This window comes from Equus quagga, chromosome 11 (genome assembly GCF_021613505.1).
Source record: "Equus quagga isolate Etosha38 chromosome 11, UCLA_HA_Equagga_1.0, whole genome shotgun sequence".
In the NCBI taxonomy this organism is placed as follows: domain Eukaryota; kingdom Metazoa; phylum Chordata; class Mammalia; order Perissodactyla; family Equidae; genus Equus; species Equus quagga.
The window spans coordinates 85,798,097-85,822,089 of record NC_060277.1 but is presented as its reverse complement, the minus strand read 5'-3'; the positions used below and the strand labels follow the sequence as shown (position 1 = coordinate 85,822,089).

Genomic DNA, 23,993 nt, shown 5'->3' with positions numbered 1-23,993 from the left:
TAAACAAACTCAGAGAATTTAAATAAAGCCCCCAAAGCCACATAGATTATAGATAACAATATCACAATTCAAGCTTTGGTCTGTCAAATTCCAGAGCCAAAGCTACACTGCTTCTCACATGTTTGTCCCTTTACCTAAGGGTAAACATTTAGGAGCACAGTTAGCTGGGAGAGTTGTGCATGTTTATAGAACAGATAATAGAAAGTTGTCTTTCGCAGTATCTCTCATCAAACAAAGTTTTAAATATAGAGGAGGAAAAGAAAATATAATGATAGAGGAAATCTAGAAGAAGAGAAACATGCTAAAGGATGGCCTGGAAGGAAGGAACTGCTGGGGCAGTTTGAGAAGGAAGTCAAAGAGACAGAGAAAGTCAACCTATTTTGACTGAAGGGAACAGATGGAAGATGAGTAAAGACAAAAGGGGCCATGTGGTAGGTGTCATCAGTTAGAGGGCAAGTAACTGGAATTTGATCAATCGACAAGAATTTATTTACTGGACTCCTGGGCACTGTGGGAGATACAAAAGAATGTAGAGTTATTTTGGGAATGATAATGATGTAGACAAGACAGATGGCTTGAACTGGGGCATTAATGCTGAAGGAAAAGGCGAGGGACAGAAGACAGAAAGAGGTTCAGGCAATCCCTAAGTGAACCAGCTTGCCTATCAGTCTGGAATTTTTGTGGAAATGGAGAGATATAGAGGAATCACTGTAGTCGCTATTAAATCAAAAGCAAAGGATTTGTAGATGGAAGGAGAAAGATGCCAGATCACCTGCTCTTTCCATTTCTGCTTTTGTGAAAATTAAAAGATAAGTAAAGATTTATGATAACACATCCACACATACATACTCACTACAGGCAGTGCTTCACATCGTCTTCCCAAATGTAAATACGACCATTTAGCTAAGATTGGGTAGGGCCTGATGGCCATGACTAATACTGGACAGGTCTGACCACCTTGGAAGGCACTAGGAAGTCTTTTTATGTTGGAGGAATTGTAAGCAAGACTTAAAAGGTACCTAAAGATATCCAACAATGTAATGAAGATGGATCTCCATTTGTTAAAGTGCAAGTAAGTGAAGACTAATTGGTGCTAGTAGACATGAAACCAAATTCAGAAGCATGAGGAGGGAATGAGCTTTCTGGGCAGCCCCTTGGTATGTTATATGTAATAGACTCTCATATGTGCCGTTCCTTTACTCTGAAGTCTTTATTGAGTATTTTTATAACAAAAGTGAGAGCTGCCATGAGTCTTCCTATGTTCTAAACTCTTTAGATGCCTTATCTCATCAAATCCTCATAACCATAATATGTAGATGTTATTATCCCTACTTTATAAATGAGAAAAAAAATTAGATTCAGACATGTTAAGTAACTTGCTCAAGATCATATAGTCAGCAGGTGGAAGAGTAGCAATTTATATCCTAATCTGTGTTATATTTCTTTTACCTTGAGGAGGCACATTTTAAGCGCTGGGACTTAAAAATTAATACTTGGAAGTCCTTGTTCTTGAGAAGCATACAGACTAGCTGGAGACAGAGAGCCAAAAAACAGTTGTAATACAATAAAATATTTGCTTTAACAGGCATATACTAAGTGAATGAATAAAGAAATACATATATTTTCCTGAGACCACTTGAACATAGACTTTAAGCATCAGCAATTGTTTCCTAGGTGATGAAGGCACAAATGGAATTCCAATACATGTAAAACAGTGCATACAAAGACCCAGAGGTAGCAAAGAGTTTGAACTATTTAGGAAAGTCTAAGGAGGTCAAAAAGGCTGAAGCATAAAATGCAGAGGAACAACAGGAAATGAGGCTGGAGAGGTAAGCACTTATAGGTGAAGCTAAAGAATTTAGACTTTATCTTGTAGGAATTGGGGAATCATCAAAATCAGTCCTGTGAAGAGTTTGGTCAATAAAAGAGGTTCCACATGATATTGTATCACGGGGGTCGATAAGGCTATAAAAACTCAAGGACTGGAGATGACCTAAGGGTCACAGCTAAGTAGCAATGGCAGCATTACAAATGGAAGACTCCACTGCAGACTTGAGACAAGGTGGTGGGAAGGCAGCACGCTCTGGAGAGACCTGCGCTCAGTGTACTAGAAGGCTGAACCAGGTGTGCCGTCACTTTACACATAACCGCCTTGGCCAGTGATTTCATTTATGCGTTTGTTCATCCAATACACATAGCATGCAGGCAGCCATAGCCTTGGTAGCATCAATATTTCAAAAGAAATACGCAACATAATGGTGGATAGCTTTTGAAACGGCATGGCTGATCTCCTGGATACTCACTTCAAGTATGACATTGGAAAGACCTGTTAGAGATTTGCAGAGCAGCAGTCAAGTACTTCTCGGAGAATGCCAGGAGTGAACGCCCTGGAGGACACTACCTTGAGTATCTGAACAGGGATGGGCCTATAGGTACAAATCCTCCAAACCTCTGGGAACTGAGGTAGTTCACCAAATCTCAGTCAACAGGCACAATCTAACACCTTGAGAGAAGGGAGATCTGCAGGGAACAGCCACATTCTTTTAAACACCTGACAGGGGACACTATCTAGGAGGAGGTAAGTAGAAAGATCTCAATTACATATACCTAAGACAAAATGAACAGACCTCTGGATTATAGCATTTTTAGATACTTCCTCCCAGTGGGATAGAGAGCTCAAGACTTTGAGTAGAGGCTCATGTCATATATACGTTTGTATGTAAATGTCTATGTGTATATAGCAAACGGAGGTTGTCATTTCATTCTTGCTACCAATTAGCTGCTTCCCTTCCCTGGCTTTCATCTTTCTCATCTATAACATGAAAAAGCTATATCTGATGATCTCTAAGATCCCTTTCAGCTATAATATTTTATGAGGATCCCCGATGGTTACTGGAGCTGATAAAATTCTTTGTCAATTTATAATTACGTTGTGTAAATGATACAACATCGGATTTGCCTCCTCTTAGGAACTGCTGTGTGAAAATGACCCAACAAATGCAGAATTTACATCTTTCTCAGTCAAAAAAACACAGCGCCCCATCATCTCCCAATGCTGCCAAACGCCTGTACAGGAACCTCTCTGAGAAACTGAAGGGGAGCCACTCTTCGTTTGATGAGGCCTATTTTAGAACAAGAACTGACCGGCTGAGTCTCAGAAAGACCTCCGTGGTAATAAAATTATTTTTATTCTTGTCTCGATTTGATTTGTGTGGTCATGTTTGGACTTAAGGAGATTCTAAGATGATCCATGTTTACTTCAGGACCTGACATTTGCAATTTTATAACTGCTGAAAGTCAGGTAAGGCAGGAACTGCATATATCTATGTTGTTAGCTGAAGTTTGAGTGATTGTGAGATTTTCCATTTCTTTTTCTTAATTTCTTTCCCCTTTTTTGCCCTTAATTTTTCTTTCTCTAATAGACCAAAGAAACCAAAAAATAGCATTTTGACAAATATGGAATATGAGATTAAACAGGCTTTCTGAAAGCTCCAGTGTTGATTCAAATATTGAATGAGCAATGAACAATACTTATTTACTTATTTAGAATGTATACCCCATATCCTTTCCAAAGATACTCAAGACAGAATCCGGGCAAAAAATGCATAAGTATTATATAACGGGAAATAAAGAAAGAGATAGAGATAGAAATAGAGGGAGAAGCCAAGGACAGAAGGAAAGAAAGTGAAAAAGAAAAAACCAGAGAAAGAAAATAGTGGGGATGGAAAGAGAAATAGATATACCAACAACCTAGGAAAATATAGTACCTAAAATTTGTCATTACATTTATCTTTGAGTTTGTAGTCAGCCAAAGCTGAAAGGGACACACAATTGGTTATAGCATTCCATTAGCAGATAACTGAAAGTATATCAGTCTACGAGAAAAATGAATATTTTACTGTTGCCAAGTCCCTTGGCATATAAGATACCATAGTGAATTATGTAATGGAGAACAAAGATTAGTATAGGTGATGTTACAGAGATTCTCATATATTAGTTTCTTATACTGGCCCTCCATAAAAGCTGAGGGCATAATATTAACATGCTCAGCAAGGGTATTTCTGCAGGAGGGTAATGGTACCAGTTGTTGGAGCTTAAAACAGAAATGAGCCCTAGCCTTTCCAGATAGAAGCATACTAGAGTTTGCCAACAAAAGCATGGAGGAGGAAATGACTTAAGAGTAAGAGCAAATACGGCACATGAGAAATTAGACATACTAAGAATCACAAACAAATACACAACTGTGAACAGGGCAGCATTTTAACTTTGCACTCATTTGTTTTCTCATTTCAAATTCATCTTCTGGGAGGGCTTGGTTGTGGCTGAGTTAGGGCCTAAGCATCAGTGGCTCTTCAGTTTGGCAGATTGTTGACTAAACGCTTTTCCATTCAGCAGATTGCCCTGTTGCAAAGAAGAGTTGCATACCAAAATAGCTGTATCCCCTGGCTCTCTATTGTCAAAGCAAGCGTTTGCATAATACCTTTGTATTTTCTTCAAATTTCAATCATGTGTTATGCACTCAGCTAAGCCGACCTGCAGCCTTGATAGACTCAATTTTTGATGAGACTAAAAATAAAATCTGCCAACCTAAATATCTGGTCACTGAAGACCTTTCACATTTCAATCAGGCTACCCCTATGCTAGGTGAAAAATAATGGTATTTTAACATTTTTAAAGACCAAGCAACTCTTGGAGAAGATACCAGATAAATGTATAAATAATACATGTGTTGCTCTTCTCCCATGAGCTACAGAAATATGTATTTGAGAGAATTCCAGAGCTTTTCTCCTTTGTTTACTATTAATCCTCTGAAAGAACTTTTCAAAGGAACCATTTTGTCTTTAGCTATTTTTTTCCTATAGGTTATTTGTATCCTATAAATACAATAGCCTGCCCTTATCCACGAAGAATACTTCCAAGACCCCCAGTGGATGCCTGAAACCGCAGATAACACCAAACCCTATATATACCATGTTTTTTCTATACATACATACCTATGATAATGTTTAATTTATAAATTAGGCACAGTAAGAGATTAACAACAATAAATTTTCTTTGGCATATCCAAATTGCCAGAATCACTACTCTTTCGCTTTGGGGTCATTATTAGGTAAAATAAGGGTTACTTGAACACAACCACTGCTATGAGGTGATAGTCAATCTGATCAACAAGTCAGCTACTAAGAGACTAAGGGGTGGGTAATGTATACAGTGTGGAAATTCTGGACAAAGGGATGATTCACATCCTGGGTGGGATGGAGCAGGATGGCATGAGATTTCTTCACACTACTCAGAACAGCCTGCAATTCAAAATATGAATTGTTTATTTCTGGAATTTTCCATTTAATATTTTTAGACCATAGTAACTGAAACCTCAGAAAGTGAAACCACAGATAAGCAGGAACTACTGTATTCAACTTTTGGCTCTCTCAGGCCCCAAAACAATTTGCCATCCAGCCACTGAACCCTCCCTGGAAACCACCTCTTGAGGCCCTTACCTGAGTGCTCAGAAATGCCAGGTGTTCAGTGATTGGGGCTCTCGGTTAAGAAACTATAGAGGTCAGTACAAAGGAGTCTAGGAGTTTGGGAGCCAGCCTGCAGGCAGTGTGGAGCTTAGAGATTTCTAACAGCGAAGGGACATGTAACATTGCATATTTTAGAAAGATTACTCTCCTGTCAGTAAAGAGCATGGGCTAGAGGAGACTAAGACTAGCAACAGGCAGGTCATTGCCATGGTCCAGGCAAGGGATGATAATGGTCTGAGCAATAGTAGAGACATGGGGCATGGAGACGTGGGGCATGAGTTTGAGAAAACAGAGAAAGTGCACTGTCAATTCTAAGCTAGTCACAATTAAAACTACCTGTGTTATGTTATCTATGTGAGCATTTCCCAAACTGTTCTGTAGAACATTATTCCAGGGGCAGTTAAAATAAACGCAATGAAAAATATGTTCTGTGAACAAATATTTGAAACAGGTCGTATTTCCCACCTATTAGAGAGTCATAATTGCACATTAAAATTATTAGAGGCCCTGAGAGGTCTAACAGTAATATAAGGTGGTAACTTGATTTAATCCCATGCATACCAAATTTATTTGACCACATGCTACTTTCTAATAGAAGACCTTTTAATGACCTATCTAACAGTATTCCAGAGAAGACTGGTTTGAGAAACGCTGATGTTTCCTGTTATCTATAGACTAGCCATGCTATACCCTATTGTCTCAATGCATCTAAATGTAGAGATCTATTTAATTCCCGTTAGAAAAGATGGATGAAGGGTCCAACACAGTTTTAATTTGGAGACCTTGGGATAAATTGCAGTTGTTCCACCTATAAGTGGGAATGCAGTCACTGAAGCAGTCACTAAAATTCAAAATAGCTAAGCTGCAAAGACACACTGGCCTATGAAATTATACTAACTTGCTTTTGTTCTCCTCCTCCAGAACTTCCAGGGCAATGAAGCCATGTTTGAAGCAGTTGAACAGCAGGACATGGACGCCGTGCAGATCCTTCTGTACCAGTACACACCAGAAGAACTAGATCTCAACACACCTAACAGTGAGGGGCTGACGCCCCTGGATATTGCCATCATGACCAACAATGTACCCATTGCTAGGATTCTTTTGAGGACAGGAGCCCGAGAAAGTCCACACTGTAAGTAAACCCGAGAATGAAAACATGTACTATTAAAGCTAGACCCAACTTTATGCCACTGAAATAGCCATTGCTAAGCTTTAGAGCAGGAATGGTTGACTAAGCATAGGCTTTGAAATCCTTTCCATGTTTTCCTGGACTTTCATGCAAATAGTGATAGTGTTTATCAGTCTAAGCATCAAATTATATTCTAAACAAAATACACTGAATGGAATTGAAAAAGAGCCTTGAAGAAATCTCCTCCTAAGAATTTAACCCAAATTTTAAACATGTGAAATACACCAAGTGAGGCATAGAATAGGAAATATACAGAAGAAAAGAATGAGTGTGTGTGTGTGTCTTTGTGCCCACAGTGAATATGGTGGCTTCATTCATCCATTCAACAAACACTGAGGACCGAGCATTGTTCGAGGTCCTAGGAATGCAGTGATGAGCAAGACAAAATCCCTATTCTCATAGAGCTTACATACTAGTGGAGAAAACTTCCCATAAGCAAGTAGATAGATAAATTAAAATATGAACTCTAATAGTGATAAACACTATGAAGAAAATAAAATGGATGAGTGGCTAGAGATTGATGGAGTAGAGACTATTTTAAATAGGGTTGGGCAAGAAAAGTCACTCTGATGTGGTAACACTTGAGCCTAGTTCTAGATGATATCAAGGAACAAGCCATGACAAGGTATGGGGTCAAATTCTAGATAGAGTGAACAGAAAGATGCTGTGGCGGGCAGAAATAAGACCGCCAGATCTGAAGAACAAAATGAGCAAAGGGAGAGTGACCGCTGAGGAAGAAGTCACCGGGACCAGATCATTCAGGACCTTATGGCCGTGATAAGATGTTTTACTTTGATTGTGAGTTTGATGGGGAGACAGTGGAGCAGTTTAAGCAGGTGAGTAACATATTCTGCTTTACATTTTCAAAGATCACTACGGTACTCCGTGGAGAATGAACATGGTGGGCAATTGTGAAATCAGGAAGACAGGTTAGGAGGCTATTTCATGGTCCAGGAGACAGATGCAAATTGCTTGGACTAATATGGTAGTGACATCGACAGTGAGCAGGGGTGGAATTCTGGACGTATTTTTTTAATAGCTTTATTGACATATAATTCACATGCCATCCAATGCACCCACTTAACGTGTACAATTCAATAGTTTTTTGTATACACACAGAGTTGTGCAGCCATCATCACAATCAGTTTTAGACCATTTTCATCACCCCAAAAGAAACCCAATACCCTTTAGATATCACTCTCCAAACCTCTCTACTCCTCCCAGCCCTAGACAATCACTAATCTACTTTCTGTTTCTACAGATTTGCCTATTCTGGACATTGCATATAAATGGAATCATATGATATACATGGTCTTTCATGAATGGCTTATTTCTGGATGTATTTTGAAGTAGAGCTGATAGTACTTGCCAAAGGGAGCTGCTCTGGGGCCAACGGCAGACCCCACCCAAGAGGGGATGGGATAAAATCACACAGCCCTTACCCTGTGCCAGGCACTATTCTGAGCACTCTACATGTACTGACTCCTTTAATCCTCACAGCAACATTTCTGAGGTAGGCACTCACATTCCCCTTGGTGCAAACTCTCTGACCCAATGACCACAATGGCTCACAGCCACAGTTTTTATGTTTCCTAAAAGAAAAAAGTAAACTCATCAAACTGTTAGTTTCACTAATACTGATTCACTTATTTCCAAGTGGTGAGACCCAGAAGGCTGAAAGAGAAGCAAGCAAATACATAATTAGAGGTCACATCTCTGCTCCTAAATTTCATAAACCTCCACCATCCAAAGACTAGGTACAGAGGCAGATCCTTGTATCAGAAAACTCTTTATTCTAAAAATGCTAAGCTCACCACATCCATGTCAAAGATAGTAAGGATTTGGTTCAGTAGAATTGGGGCTCTTCAATTAGAGCTCCATCGTCAAAGTGCCACTTCTTTTCAGTGGAACTGGAGGATTTGGAGGGATGGGCAAATAAGGATGGAAGAAATCAAAAAGGCTTATTTGCTGTCTTCCGATTTATGTTGCAATGATGTCTGTCCCAAAGATCCAGTGAGAGATCCGTGGAGAGAGAATCACAGGGTCTGAACATAGAGAATGCAGACTGAGCCTCATTCTATAGGAACAAGGAGACCATTCATCCAGATGTGGCCTGCACTGGGCTGGATGAAACATTAGTCCTACTTACCTGAGACGCTACAAAGAATTCTGCATTTTCCGTGAAACCAGTAAGACTCAATCTCCCCAAGCCCCCTTGTGTATAATTAAATCTCCATAAAAGAACCCAAGTACTAAATATCTAGTTAAACCAAAAGCAAATTCATTCAAAAGATCCCTGGTTTTTCTCATTCCCTCTGGAATGATAACCACAATTATCATCACAAAGTGGTAAAGGATGGTAAGAGATTAACCCAGGTTTTAAATCCAGGAAATATGACACCTAAGTCACCTTGGCCACACAAGAAGTCAGAGATAGTACCATGTACAGACTCCCACATGTATAAAAATGGCAAAGGAATATTGATTACTTATGAATTTTCCACATACATTATTTCTGGTTTTTACACTAACCCTTCAAAATGATATTGTTAACTCCATTTTGAAGAAGAGGACTTTTTGATTCTGAGAAGTGAAGTGACTAATCAAAGGTCACACATCTAGCAAATGAATAGGGATGCCAAGGACTAAAGCCTAAGTCTATGGGACACCAATGCCTGGGATCCTTCTGTGCAAACTTACTGTCTTTCCAAATAACCAATATGGAGAGCCATGGCCACCGGGCCCCTGCATCTTTTCCTTTGTGCTGTTTGCTAAAACCCTATGGTGCATTTCTTTGTTCTGCCTATGCACTAAGGTGCCATTTCTGTTGGAGAGCAGCAGGATGAAAAAACACAATCTGTTTTCAGGGATTTTTAATTTACTTTATATATCAAGTATAAAACACATAGAATTACTGCCGTGCATGAGTGTGAGCTAGCCCATGAGAAAAACCACAGTCCACCAGCCAGAGCCAGATAAGCAAACACCTGCTGCAAATTGTTCCCCAGAAGCTGCAGAGGCAGGATATAAGAGAAGAAAAATAACAATGAGGTCTTCAGTCCTTAGAGCGCTTTACACATTACAAAAATGCTTTTGCTTTCATCATCTCATTTGATCCTCACAAATGGCTTGAGATAGGCGTTAGTATCCTCATTTTGCTGGATGAGGAAACTGGAATAGAAAAGTCAAATAATTCACCCAATGGTACAAAGATAGTAAGTGGTGGAGCCATGATCTGAATCCAGATCTTCTGTATTCAGTGCTTTGGTATTTATGGGAAAGCACTAGCACACTCACTATCACACCACAGATGCTCAATTTCTTCCTTCCCTGACTCTCCACCTGCTCCTCTTCTAATGCCTGTCAAATACTTCAGAGCAGAGTGCAGGCCTGCTAATAAATTCATTTTCTGTCTTCCCTTGCCCAGTGTGTTCTCTTCTGAAAACTAGTCCAATATTCTTTCCTCTGTGCCAACCAAGGATTCCAACACAACTCAGAAGGGGGTCCTCTGTAATTCTCCTCTTTACATAACAGGAATCGTAAAGGCACAGATGAGTTTAAGAATTTAACTCATAGGTCATTAGTCAGGCTTGTTTTCCAGTCTTTAGCCCCCCAACCATAGAGCTACATGGAGGTGTTCTTTATAAGCATGGCTTGAAACTCACCACATACATTTCCCTATTCATAGAGAAAGTCCCAGATGTGGCCACTGAAACTTGCACATTGCCCCAAGGTTTTAAATATATAGAGAACCCAGCCTGCTCATGAGATGAATCTACTATCTTTATTCAGCGACTATTTTCTGTTTTTCCCACCTTCAGGCAAGCAGCACAAAGTAATACTCATTCCTTCTAGAAGAAAACATCAACTATTATTAAAATGGAATCCCAGTACTTCCTCTCAAACTGGGGTGCTGAGCTCAGGAAACAGGCACAGAACCTGAAAGGAGTAGAGCTAAGGAAGGCCCTCACTGATGATTCAGCAAATTCCTCCTGGAGACTGACTGTTGAACTATGATTTGAGAGTGGGGGCAAGATATGAGTTAGTCAGAATAAGAGAGGGGTTTATGACTGGGGACTTCCAGGTACAGAGACAAGTCTTTCTTAGATAGCAACTGTTCACTTGAGCGTGAGTCATGGCAACGGGGATACTGAATGGATGAAACAATCAAAAGCATAGCCCCTAGATGTCCTGAGATGCCTCTGTATGTTAGCTTGCCTTTCTGAGGCTGCTATTTATTTGGCATCATTTAGGCCCTGAAAACAGTAATCATGAAGAAACTCCTTCTTTTTGGATACCTACCATGTGTAAATCTGGTCACTCACATGGATATTGTCTCATCTTTTGACCCCAGTACCTGGCACATAGTAGGTACTCAGAAGTTTTCAGTTGAAATTTTAATCTCTGTCTTATGCTTCTAGGAATCACAGGTATCAAATTTTAGAACATATACACACATAAATTATGTGTGTAGTGCATATGCACACACACAGAATGTATGGAAAAAAACCTTTAAGTCTTCCAGTAACTTTGACTGTCGAGTACCTTTGTTGTTGTTGCTGTGTTTGTTGTTTTCCAGGCACTGTTGTAGAATTTGGTTGTTGCCATAGCCTGTTTTTATTTTTACAGTTTAATAATATGGAGCAGTAAGAATGGTGGAATACTCCTCATTTTCAGTCTCTCTGCCCTTTCCTGTAGCTGCATTCCCCTTTTTCTCCAGACCCTCTCCTCTCTGCATTTCTTTGTGAACTCCTCTCTCTCATTTCTCTCAGATACTGCCTGTGGAACTAGGAAACATCACCCAGAATTAGGTATGTTTAGTTACTTCATAAAATGCGATTGCAGAGTAGGTGTCATCCAAGTATGGTGCAGACACCAATGTTACAATTTTGGCAGACTTGTCAGGATGCACCACTAATTTCTGCAGTAGTTGAGGGTTCGTCTAAGTGCTGGGACTGGTTCAGGGCACGTCTAAGAGGTGTGACTATAAACTAATGAGGCTGGCTTTATATAAACAAACACACCAGAAAGTCTACAATCCAAACGAATGTTATCCTTTAACATAGTCCTCATGGGAGACCCCACACTTGCTCCAACAGTGCTGCCATTGCTCTAAACACTTTTGGATTTGTCCTCAGAACCAGTTTATGAGAAAATCTGACTTGTTGCTTAGAGTCACACCTGATTTTTGTTCCAAAACAGCACTGCCCAGCGTCATCACCCTCTATGTTCACCAGACTGGGCTTCAAATGATTTAGAGGTTTCCTGAAATCAAATCCATCCTCAAAGGATAAAGATTAGCAACCATTAAGAATATGTAAAAAACGAGCCTTAGGCAGGTCTCTAGAGTGAATTCCCAGATATTTTTATCTGCTTCATTAAAATAGGTGTACAAATCCTCACCCTGACTCATAAACCTGCTCCTCAAACCTCATCTCATTCTGCTTACGCCTCAGCCATGATACACCAGCCCCACCAGCCTCCCTTCAATCCTTTGAACACGTTTATACTAACTGTTCCCTAGGCTTGAATGCCTGAATGCTTTTAATCTTGATCATTACATGCCAACTCCTTCTTAACATTTCAGCTTAAATGTCACATCTTCAAGAAAGGCTTTCTCTGGCCACCAAGTTCAAAGTCTAAAGTCACTTTCTAATCTCATCACGTTTTTTTAGTTTTCTGCATAGCACTTATCACTATAGGATATTTTTCTCAGTGTTTTTATTTGCTTATTTTCTGTCTCCCGTGCATTAGAATGTAAACTCCACAAGAGCAGAACTTATCTGTCTCATTCATCACCATATCCCCAGCAAACAGTAGGCACTCAATAATATGTGTTTAATTGAATTGAGTGACTGCCAAGGCTTCCTTTTTAAGGGTATGAATATATCATTTATTTCAAAGGGAATACTTTACTAAATATCAAATCAATTGATCGTTTTTTATGTTTCCAACTAATCATTTAGACATCAAGTGTCCACAGCCTAAGTTTCAGTTACCTGCTCTTCAAGAGTTGATAGTTGTCTTTTCATTCTTTTGTTTTTAATTTTTTAATATATATGCAACACAGAATATATTCTCCTTGTCAAAAATTAAAACTGTGTAGATAAAGTTAAAAGATAGCTTTGACAGCCTACCCAACATATACATGTGCATATGCATACACTCACAATCTAGGTTCCTGTCCCTAAATTTCCCCCAACATAACCACTGCAATCATCTTAAGGCTTGACTGAGCTAGAGAATCCACTTCCAAGCTTACTCAGGGTGACTGTTGACAAGAGACCTGTGTTCCTTCCTGTATGGACCTCTCCATAGGGCTGCTCCCTGACATGACAGTTGGCTCCCCCAGAGCAAACGAGAGAGAGACTAACCAAGATTGAAGCAACAGTGTCTTTTTAACCTAATTTCAGAAGTGACATGTTATTATTTTCTGCTGAATCTTGTTGATTACACAGACCAACTTGGTACAGTATAGAAGCATGTGAATACCAGCAGACAGAGATCATTGGGGGCCCTCTTGGAGGCTGGCTACTCCACTGCGTATCTAAGACTGTTGAGAATTAAATGTAATAATAAGTTTAGAACATGTCCCTGGCATGTAAATGGTCAAAAAAATTGTTAGCCGATATAATTCTCAAAAACAAAAAACACCACCCAAATGTTTCTAGTAAAGAATTTAAATATTTATACATCTGTTGTATAGTTTGTGTTTCAAAAACACCACCCAATACAAGCACTTTTTAAAGTTTGTAGAATTTTATGTTCTAAAACTACACTGTCCAACACAGGAACCACTAGCCACATATGACTACTGAGTACTTGAAATGTGCCTAGTCCAAATTAAAATATGTTCTAAATGTAAAACTTACACTGAATTTTGAAGGTTTAGTACAAAAAAAAGAATATAAAATATCTCAATAATATTTATGTTGATTACATGTTGAAATAATATTTTCCATCTATTGAGTTAACTAAAATATATTATTAAAATTAATTTCACCTATTGCTTTTTGCTTTTTTAATGTCACTACGAGGAAATTTTAAATGATGTGGCTCACATTATATTTCTACTGGAAAGCACAGAGAATACAAGCAGAAGATACAGTTGTCTTGTTTCATACTTAAGCTCCCTATGATCACTCAGTGATCTGCTTTGGATTTTCTAAATAATTTCCTCAAGTGATTTGTGTGTTGGTTTTACAGAAAATGTCCATTTGCTCTTTGGAGTTTGGGAGACATGGGCAGGAAGTCTCTCTCTGTGTTATTGCCTCTAGCTTCTTAAAGAACCACAATTACAACGTAAACGATATAATACAAACTTTTTGAATCCACATTCCATTGGAAAGTAGCAGGGAAGAACATTCCAGAGCCCCATGTCCATGGTGTAATGAGTTCTAGGAGAAGAAAGTTCTATAGTAATTAAAATGAAGTATTTAATCTCCAAATCTCTGACTTTATTGGAACCACATTCTCAAAGTCCTTTGGAAAACCTGAAAATAAGACAACAGGTTGAAGCCTAAGTGAAGGCAAAGTGAATCCTGAGTCCTGAACCTTAGCAAGACAAGTAAATTGAAATTTGTGTTTTGAGTTTTTTAATTAAAAACCATTTAATTATTGGAATGCTTCTATATTATTTCTTTTGATGTTCCTACCTGAAAACAAGTTAACTGTGAGGTTGTTAGAATGTTGTCACTTATGATCAGCAAAGATAAATTTTATTAACCGCTATTCTTGGTTGCCCGGAGGATATTGGCTTATGATGCAAGGTTTCTACCTCAGGGACTTTGTTTTCTCCCTTGAAATGACAGATACAGTTGAAATTGACACCACTTAGTATATATTTCTGAATGGTAGCTGGAACTGAAAATTTTTATCTGGAGCTATTTTATAAAAACAGGTATTTGACTTATTTTTGTGTGCCTCTAAAAAATATAACAGAGACCAATGGGTGTAAAAATAATAATACAAACCACCACTAATTGAGACCCTTCTATGTAAAGATTATCACTAACTTATCAGAACTTATGAGATGGGTGCCATTATTATGCCACTTTTATAGATTAGACATTTGGGCTCGAGATGGAAGCAAAACTGCTTAGGGTCACACATTCCTAAGGGGCAGTGTTTGATCTACAGGACCCCAAAGCCCTTTTACCACTTTGCCTCCACTTCGGAAACAACAGGAAAGCAAATTTCAGCTCAGGATAAGGAAACTTTTTAACATTAAATTAGACTATTTTAAATTAAAATTAAAAGCGAAAATGGACTAGGCCGCCTCCGTGAATAGTGAGTTCCCCTCATGGAGGAAACCATTACAGGGCCAGGGTACCGTAAGAAGAGGCACCGAAGGCTGGTTGTAAGGATCCTTCTAACACTGAGATTAAATGACTGTTTTAGTACCTCATTTTTCTCATCAATAAAAACAAGGAAAATGCTGATAACAATAGAAAAGTTGTTGCTAAACTGCAAAATGGCATATCATTAGTAAGGGGCAAATGTATTCATTTTTTTCCAGCAAGCCAAAGAATTGTTCCCTAAAAGCCTCAGTTAAAAATTTAAATTAGTTTCATTTTACCCTCATTATATTTTCAAGCTTTAAGCAATTAACCACCAGGCCCAAATTCACCAATTGTAGGGCAAGGGCAAAATTAAGAAACAGTAAGGCAAGGAAGTGGTTGGCGATTCATAGGTTAGATTCTGATGGTGAAGAAAATCCACCCAGTCTGATCATTATTTATCTCAGGATTTAAACAGTAACTGTAATTGTATTCTTTGAACACCAAGTTCCCGCTCCTCCCCCTGCTCCCACCCTGTAGTTAATTAGCTGGGCAGGTCTTATAACAAATACCCACTTAGAAACACTGGGTGGTAGAAATGCTGTTGATAATTAAACACCACAATAGCACGGAGCCTATTTTAGGAGGCACTGAGTGGTCTTGCCCCAGCCGGACTGCTCACCACACACTCACAGACCCTCTATTGTGTTGGCTGTGGCTGCGCAGAGGGATAGTTGCTTGGCTGTGGAAGGGATCAACTGTGTTAAGAGAGAAAAGACCAAACCTTGCAAACAGATCCAGGAGTTCTGGACTCAAGGGACAAGTAACCAGGGGGTAGAAGTGAAAGGGGAACGGATCCAAGAATAAGAGAAATGGATGGGCAGGAAAATCAATCATAAAATAGACATAGCCTTTCTAGTTTCTAGGTCCAACCAACCAACCAACCAAAATGAGTTTGCCAATCTCATGCCAAATAGATAGCAATTAGAAAACTACAATACATAAATAATAGGTTAATTTGCATTCCATTTGGTTTAGAGGAAGTTCACTGAGTTTTTTAAGGTTTTTACGAAAATCCTGAATAATCATCCCACCTCCCTGGGTCTCAGTTTCTTTATCTTTACAATAAGGAGTTGAAAAAGTTCTCATCCTGGGGTGGCAAAAATAGGAACAGGGGTCCCAGAACAATTTCCAAGGTGTCAAAAACCCCAACCTATCACATCATTATTCAAGATAAAACTATATAATCTAACAATTTATCATATTTACTTGCTTTTGCTTAAAATGAATTAACCCAGTTTGTTACGTTGATTATCTCATACTGAATGGATGCTTCTATTGGCAGTTACATATGTCATTAATAATAGGGAGAAAAATGATTACTTTATAGGTCAGCTGATTTGGTAGTCAATAAAGAAAATCTTTCAAAAGAGAGTGTTTCATTAAGCCATTAAAAAAATCCATAGAGAAAAACAATAAAAGGTTTGCTTGGTGAAACGGTCGGAAACCACTGGCTCAGTCAGTGCCCCTCCACCTTGTGCATGGAATTACCTCTAACAACAGAGGTAAGTGAGTGTATTCCCACGGGCAGCTGGGGTCTTAGCCTGGGGGAGGGGAAAAAAAAAAAGGAGAGATTTCTATACAGTTTCTTTTTTTAAAATCTTCATTTTGCGGGAAAGTTTTCCATTCTCCTCCACAATAGAAGTGTTCATTTTAATTTCTAAGTGGTGTGCTTTTAGCACAATCTGCATGGAAAATTTGATGCTCCAGGAAGACGGGCATATTCATTCTGTGCCTTCAGAGACCCCCACTGCACCGCACCCCCCCACCACCATCAGCATATTATGTTGGAGTTTAGGTATCCCAGTTTGAGAAGCACAGGGATCTAGATGATCCTGGAAAATTCACTTGGCTATAAAATTTTATGGATCTTCCTTGTTAGTCTATAAAGAGGCAAAATGCTTTATCTTGAAGATACAGAATCCCTTTACCACTACAACTCAAAATGCATCAAGTCTACAGCCTAGGAGGAAAGGGCAAGTCTAGAAACAATGTGTGTTGTGCTAGCGAAAGCAGGAGAAATTTCAGGGAGAGCCAAACATAGCTCAAGAGAAGCTGTCCATCTGAAATGCCACCTGGAATTCACACCAGTAATAACTATTGTGGATATAAAAATTAATAGGGAGGATTTCATAGTATTAGAAAAATTTATTTTTATAAATCATGTGTCTATCACCCAAGTGTTGATGCATGCATGCAATTCAAACATCAGGTTTACAATAAAAAGCTCACTGAATGACTTAGCAAGGACAATTCCTCCATTTTCTCTATAATTTGGAGTGGAAGAAGGAGGGGGGCAGTGGGTAGAGGGTGCAGTTACTGGGTCAATTAATCAACCTGAAAACTGTGACACAAACTCTGACGCCTAACCTATGTCTAAAAATACACAAATGTATACGAATTTGTTTTAAACTGTCAATGCCTATATTTAGGACCTTCCCAGCAAGGCTATAATGAGACTGTGTTTGAGGGCTTCAGTCATGGCAGACTCTACCATTAATCTGAAGTTAGTTAAATTAACAGCATTTAGTACTGACTTGTCAATCTCACTGCTCCAGGAAATTGCACCTTGAGGCTACTAATATTGCCAATTTTTCCACTGGAGTATGCGCCTGCATGTGTGTATGTGTATTTTTTTTCTCCAGAACCTCCGTGTTCATACACCATCATTGCTTCCCTACGTCCACAGCACTTATATTATCATTTATTCTGGCCTCCTTTAGCCTTCCCGGGGGATTCTGCATAGTGTAGCTGCTCAGTGAAAGAGTTTTTTAGCTTTATATTTATTTGTTTATTTTTCTGTCATGGCTCATGACTGAGGCTTTAAAAAAAAGTGTGACAGTATTTAGAGTACATGATTGACTGCTACAGCAACATTCATTAACCATGACAAATCTGCAGCAAAACACAGTCCTGAGTGTTCTAAACAGCAACTTTAAAAAGAAAGAAGAAAGAAAGAAAGAAAAAGAAAAAAGACTCAACTAATTTTTCATTGACTTCATCTGTAAATAAATTTAGACTGATGGTGAGCAGGGGCAATAATAAATTAGTATTCATTTCCTGTAATTAATGCAAACATGCTTATGAACACAGAGAATATGAATCTATAACCACCTAATTTCCATTTCAAAATACACATAACAACCTTTCACTTGAGTTATCTTCACAATATTTTCCCCCTTAATTAGAAGAATGAAATGGTTGGGTTTCTTTCCCACCCACCAGGGGGAAATATTGTTTTGGTCACAAAGAGTGTCAAACACATGTTGGCGACAGATCTGCAAAGGCTGTCTTCTCCTCTTTATCACTAACCAGGAAGGGCTCCTCCAAAGGGACTAAGTGACCTCCTAGGCAGGGCTTTACATGCGTAAGAGCCACGAGTAAACCCAAGCAGTAGCCTCCCAACCCGACACAAGAATGTGAAACTTTCTATCATTGACACCTATGTTCACTCACACAAGGGGAGGTTGGGTAAACAACATGATGTGAATCAAATAAAGACTATCATGCACTGAGTAAAACGGAAATATCAGGCTGTATCACCTCTCTCAGCAAGAGGAGTTAGGAGAACTTGCTCTCTGGGGCCTGGGCATCCCTGGAGACCATTTCTACAATCAGACCACAATCAAAGAGCAAAGTGACCAAAGATCAATGTCTGATCACAGAGAAGTCATCTGGCCATCAGAACGTATTACTCCACTATGGCAGCAGTAGTGGAACACTTTGTTAGCAATAAATAAACTGATTAATAATAACAGATTTATGCCACTAAGACACACATACAAAAATGTCTATGAGCTGGGCAAAATGTGATAAGAGCATAAAATCTGAATCAGGTTCTACCAAAAAAAGAGAAAAAATGTCCAGACAAATTTGGCAGAATGCAACCTGCTTCATGGATGTCTTTTCCTAGGGCCTTTCTAGCCCTACAGAGCTTTTGACTCTAAGTTTTAGTCCTTCTAAAGACCATGGAAACAAACGTGTGCAATCTGGATTAGAAGTGGTCCTCAAGGGTACATGATAGTGGAATTCTAATTAACTGTGCTACGTAGCCATTTCAGGTGCACATGACAAGAGGGCCAGAGGGCAAAGGGAGTATCTTAAATTGATGGATTTACCATTTAATCTAGCTATAAATGTCACTAATTAGACCTTATCATAACAAGATAGTTAATAAGGAACATAGATCCCACTTTACCAAGGCATTTAAAAAAAATCCACAGTAGACTCTTAGATACCCTGCCAATGAAGCAGCATTACCCCATAAGGAAAAAGGAGTCACCCCATTTCTTTCCCTTCAGTTGTCAGCCTAGAAAGCCGAGCGATGCACCTCAACACACTGGTGCAGGAAGCCCAGGAGAGGGTGAGTGAACTGTCTGCTCAGGTGGAGAATGAAGGATTCAGTCTGGACAACACAGAGAAAGAGAAACAGCTGAAAGCTTGGGAGTGGAGGTATCGACTCTACAAACGCATGAAAACGGGCTTCGAACATGCCAGTGAGTATAAGCAGAGGACTTGTACATTTAACTAGGAGTGAGGTTAGTTTGAGACAGCCAGGCCTTCTTTTATTGATTTTTTGCAACTCTACAGGGTCATGGATGGACGTTGTCAGCCTATTTGGAGCAAGGACTCCAGGAGGCTGTAAAAGGATCTTTTGTCTTGCTTGATTTTCTGGCTCTTGATAGTTTCTCTGACCACAGCCTCCCTCAGTGCTGCTGGCCTCCCTCCACCATGTCACATTCATCTAGCACTTTCCACCCGCTACGTCCTAATGCCTAATGACCCGGATGGTCTGATGCCCTAAGTGGCTATATTTTGGGATGTGGAGGTGGAAAAACATTTGTTTACCTATTTGTCCAGTTTCTGCTTCAAGCCCAAGTTTAACTTGTTTTCAACTTTCTACTGCATTTTTTATATAGAGCTTAAATAAACTGACTTTCAGTTAATAAAGGCAACAGAGAAGGACAGTCAGTCAACCCCAGAATTATGCTTTTGTCTACATTTCCATTCTCTTTACCAATTTTTTTTGTTAGTTTAAGAAAAGTCTTTTTTTCTTTGAGGAAGATTAGCCCTGAGCTAACATCTGCCACCAATCCTCCTCTTTTTTGCTGAGGAATACTGGCCCTGAGCTAACATCCGTGCCCATCTTCCTCTACTTTATATGTGGGACGCCTACCACAGCATCGCTTGCCAAGTGGTGCCATGTTTCCACCCAGGATCTCAATCAGCGAACCCCGGGCCACCAAAGCGGAACATGCGAACTTAACCGCTGCACCACCGGGCCAGCCCCCGAAAGCAAAGTATTATTTCTGGATAATACTCATTAGCACTGGAAGGTACTGCTTAGTGCAACCACTAATATAAAAAATATATAAAATTCAAACACTTGTGAAATATTAAAATCTTATTCCAAAGGGAGATCTCATTTAAACAACAAAAAATTAGACTTGAAAATTTAAATATAAGAGAAAGATCAGTTGACTAGTTTGGAAATTATCTGCCTCCACTTTGTAATACAGATAAAGACCAAAGGCAGTGAGAGTCTTGTTGAAGTAGTACTGTATACTAAGTACCAAATCTAGGTCTAATCCTTTCCCTTGAAGCAAATAGCTTAGGCAACATTAATGAAAGGTTGTTTTCAATATTAACAATCTCTTCAGTAATGCTGATATATATTTTTTAAGACATTCAGCAATTGTTTTAACAAATGCACTTACTATTGTCCCTCATTTAGGATAGATTAATACTAGAAGCAGTCATATTTTTAGACTTGATGCCATTTTTTTTTTTTTTTTTTGGTAATTTTCAAAATTACAAAACTATTTCTGGGTGTTAAGGAATACCTAAAACCCTCACGAGTCCTTTAAAACCTGAGGTTAGTGGGCATGACATTTGCCCATGAATTCTTTCTCAGAAAATACTGCTTGATGTAATAAGAGGCAGAATGAGAGCAAGGCGCGTTGGCATTCTATACTGGCAAGAGCCCAGAATCAGGCATGTAAAGCCATGGGCTTTCATCCTAGCTATGTGTCTTCACCGTGTCCTTGAACAAATAATTTGGCCTCTTTGAACTATAGTTTCCTTATCCTAAAAGTGAGGATGCTATATTTGCCCTTTCTACCCAACAGGGTTGCAAAAAGGCTCCAGTGAAATGTTTTACATGAAAGTACTTCATGAAATGTAACAGTTTCTATCTACAACACTGGTTCCTGCTAATGCTTTCTGGCCTCCTCTCCACTGGTCCAGCCCAATCTCCTATTGTGTTTCCAGAATACTTCAGGAAGGTTTAACTGGTATTATTTACCCCTTGGAAGATGTTCTAATCTTAAATAAGACCACGATGGCAACAAATAAAGGCCATTGAGACTTCTAATGAAAATGTTCAAAAGCAAAAGCTATTAGGCTCTACAAACAAATGTTTCCATAGTGTGTGTTTCAGGGTATCCTTTGAAGAGGCAGGAACATTGTTTGAAAAGGATTTGCTATGTTAAGATCCTTGTGTTTTTCCTTCTGTCCCAGGAGCCCCCGAGGTGCCAACCAATGCCTGTCTCATGGTAACCAGCAGCACATCACTCACTGTCAGCTTTCAAGAGCCTCTTAGTGTCAACGCAGCTGTAGTAACCAGATATAAAGGTACTGGACTCCAGATATTTTTTCATTGCTCCTTCTTAAAAAACAAGCCATTGTCTAGGGATCAACTATGCATTTTTTATGTTTGTTTTTCCTGCTGATAGGATTTTTTCCATCCCATTTACTTTTGGAGTTGAAATATTTCCATAGGCATTCATGTAGTGAGCAATAAGGTGACAGAATAAGTCTAGAAAGGATGAACCTCAAGACCAGGCTGTCATTCCAAGCCTCTCAATTAATATTAATATTCCATTCCTGTTTGCAGAGGGTCTGCTCCATGCATATCATAGGATTGGGGACAGGACTGAGTAAAACACACAAAGATTAGCCTTGAAAAGAAAGAGGAATGGTGAAATGATAGGATCAGAAAGGTTCCAGGGTGGAGGTGGCATTTGAGCCTAACTTTCAGCAATGGCTAGGATTTGAACTGGGCTGGGGGCGGTGGGGAGTAAGCTCCACGTGGGCAGAACCATGAGCACAGGTGTAAAAGCAAGGACATGCTGGGACAAGTAAGGAGAACAAGGGAACATGTAGAAGGAATAAAAAAGAACGTGACTCCCCGAGAGGAAAGGGTTCATGAGAAGGTTCAGTGAAATGTAAGATTAGAGAGTGAAACTAGGGTCAGGAGGCAGGGGCAGAATAGGCTTAAAATCAGGTTAAGGAGTTTAGACTGTCTTTGATGAAGCTTGCAGGCCACTGAATATGACAGCGACAAGGTCAGAGAGAGACTTCGGAAAGATTAATTGGCAATACTGTGTATGATGTATTGGAAGAGATATAGATTTAGAATAAGGAAATGACTTAGGAAGCCATTCAGGAGAGAGATCGTGACAACCTGACCTGGCTGCCATAGCAGCACTGGGAAAGGAGAGAGAGAGCCTGGAGAAGAAAGATATTACAAAGATATTATGATGATAACAGCCAAAGTTTATGTAGTGCCTACTACATGCCGGGCACTGTTTAAGCCTTTATATGTATTAACTCTGTTTAATCTTCACAACAACCCTATGAGGTATGTTCCATTATGATTCCCACTTTGCAGATGAGAAAACTGAGGCAGTGAGGCTAAGGAACTTGCCTAGAGGCTCACAGCAGATCCAGAAGTATCACTTATGTTGACTCTCGAATATGTTGGACAAAAAAAGAAAAAAAATCTATTTTCCTGATTCAGGAGGACATATGGAAATACACTGAACAGTCCTAAAACCTGGTAAAGTTCTCCATGCAGATTCCAAGATACCAGGTCACAAGGCAGAATTTCTGTGTTCAGGTCACTACTGCTCCCTTGGGCCACAAAAAATATCCAAGTAGCATGTGTGCTTCCCTTCTCCTTCCCAGGACCTATCCCAGGAGAACTTCCCATGTCTGCAAACATTACTCTGCCCAAACCCTGTAGCTTGGAACTTTCCAGATAATTCCACTCTGTTTGTAACACCTTAGGTAAGACAGCTTTGAATTGGTTATCGCTTTGGGTGTTCTGTACCGGTCTAAGAAAAGGCAGCCTTAGGATATTACCAACAGCGGATAAATGAAGCCACATAGAAAGGCGTCCCACAGCCATCCTTTGATACAATTCTGATACTTTCTCTTGGTTGTTTCATCTGCCAAGACACCCTGAAATTCAGAGCAAGCGTGTGCAGGCAATGTCAGACATGGGCATTTTCCTCTCTTTCTGCCTCTCTCCAGCTCAGGGTTTTAATGAAGGGTTTCATCAATGCTGCCCAACTTGACATTTTCTTCTTACATTTGATTACTGAGCTACCAGGAGCTAATTTATCCAGACTGTCAGCTATTTAATGCTTGACCATAATGCCAGCAAATTTTATCAGCATTCACATATTAACACGTCTCATCTCAGGAGACTTGCATTTGGTCGAGGTTGAAATGAAAGGTCACAAGTGGGTTTTGTTAGTGACTGGAGAGGATTAATTAAGCATTATAAATAGAATTGTCTGTTGCATTATGGAGTAGGTTTCTTTGTGTTAATTTATAAGGTCATAAATTGAGTCCTTAACCTGACCACTCTCAAGGGTTATTTAAAACAGCTGGCAGCCTACTGTACCCAGAGACAGCACGACAGTTTTTAATTCAGGGTTAAAGTAATTATTTAATTATGGAAATACTAGTAAAATGACCCTGACACAAGGCTAATTACTTAGTTTGCTTTAAAAAACAAGAAGAAACAATTGAGAAATCCACAGAATGAAATGGCAATTATCTAATTGGTTAGAGGGAAGGCTTAACCCTGCAGTATGTAAGGTTTGGCAAAAATATCTCACAATCTTCTCCAGAATTTCTGGGTTCAGCAAA

General features: G+C 39.4%; 1 protein-coding gene across 1 annotated transcript in view; it reads left to right on the top strand.

Annotated features, from left to right (window-relative positions):
• Window positions 1-23,993, top strand: part of ANKFN1 (ankyrin repeat and fibronectin type III domain containing 1) — a 319,561-nt gene that overhangs the window by 185,240 nt on the left and 110,328 nt on the right. The window contains exons 4-7 of the mRNA XM_046677042.1: window positions 2,970-3,171; window positions 6,447-6,657; window positions 19,355-19,549; window positions 21,573-21,686. Coding sequence (XP_046532998.1) covers window positions 2,986-3,171; window positions 6,447-6,657; window positions 19,355-19,549; window positions 21,573-21,686 — 706 coding nt within the window. The 5' untranslated portion in view covers window positions 2,970-2,985. The remainder of the gene's footprint in view (window positions 1-2,969; window positions 3,172-6,446; window positions 6,658-19,354; window positions 19,550-21,572; window positions 21,687-23,993) is intronic.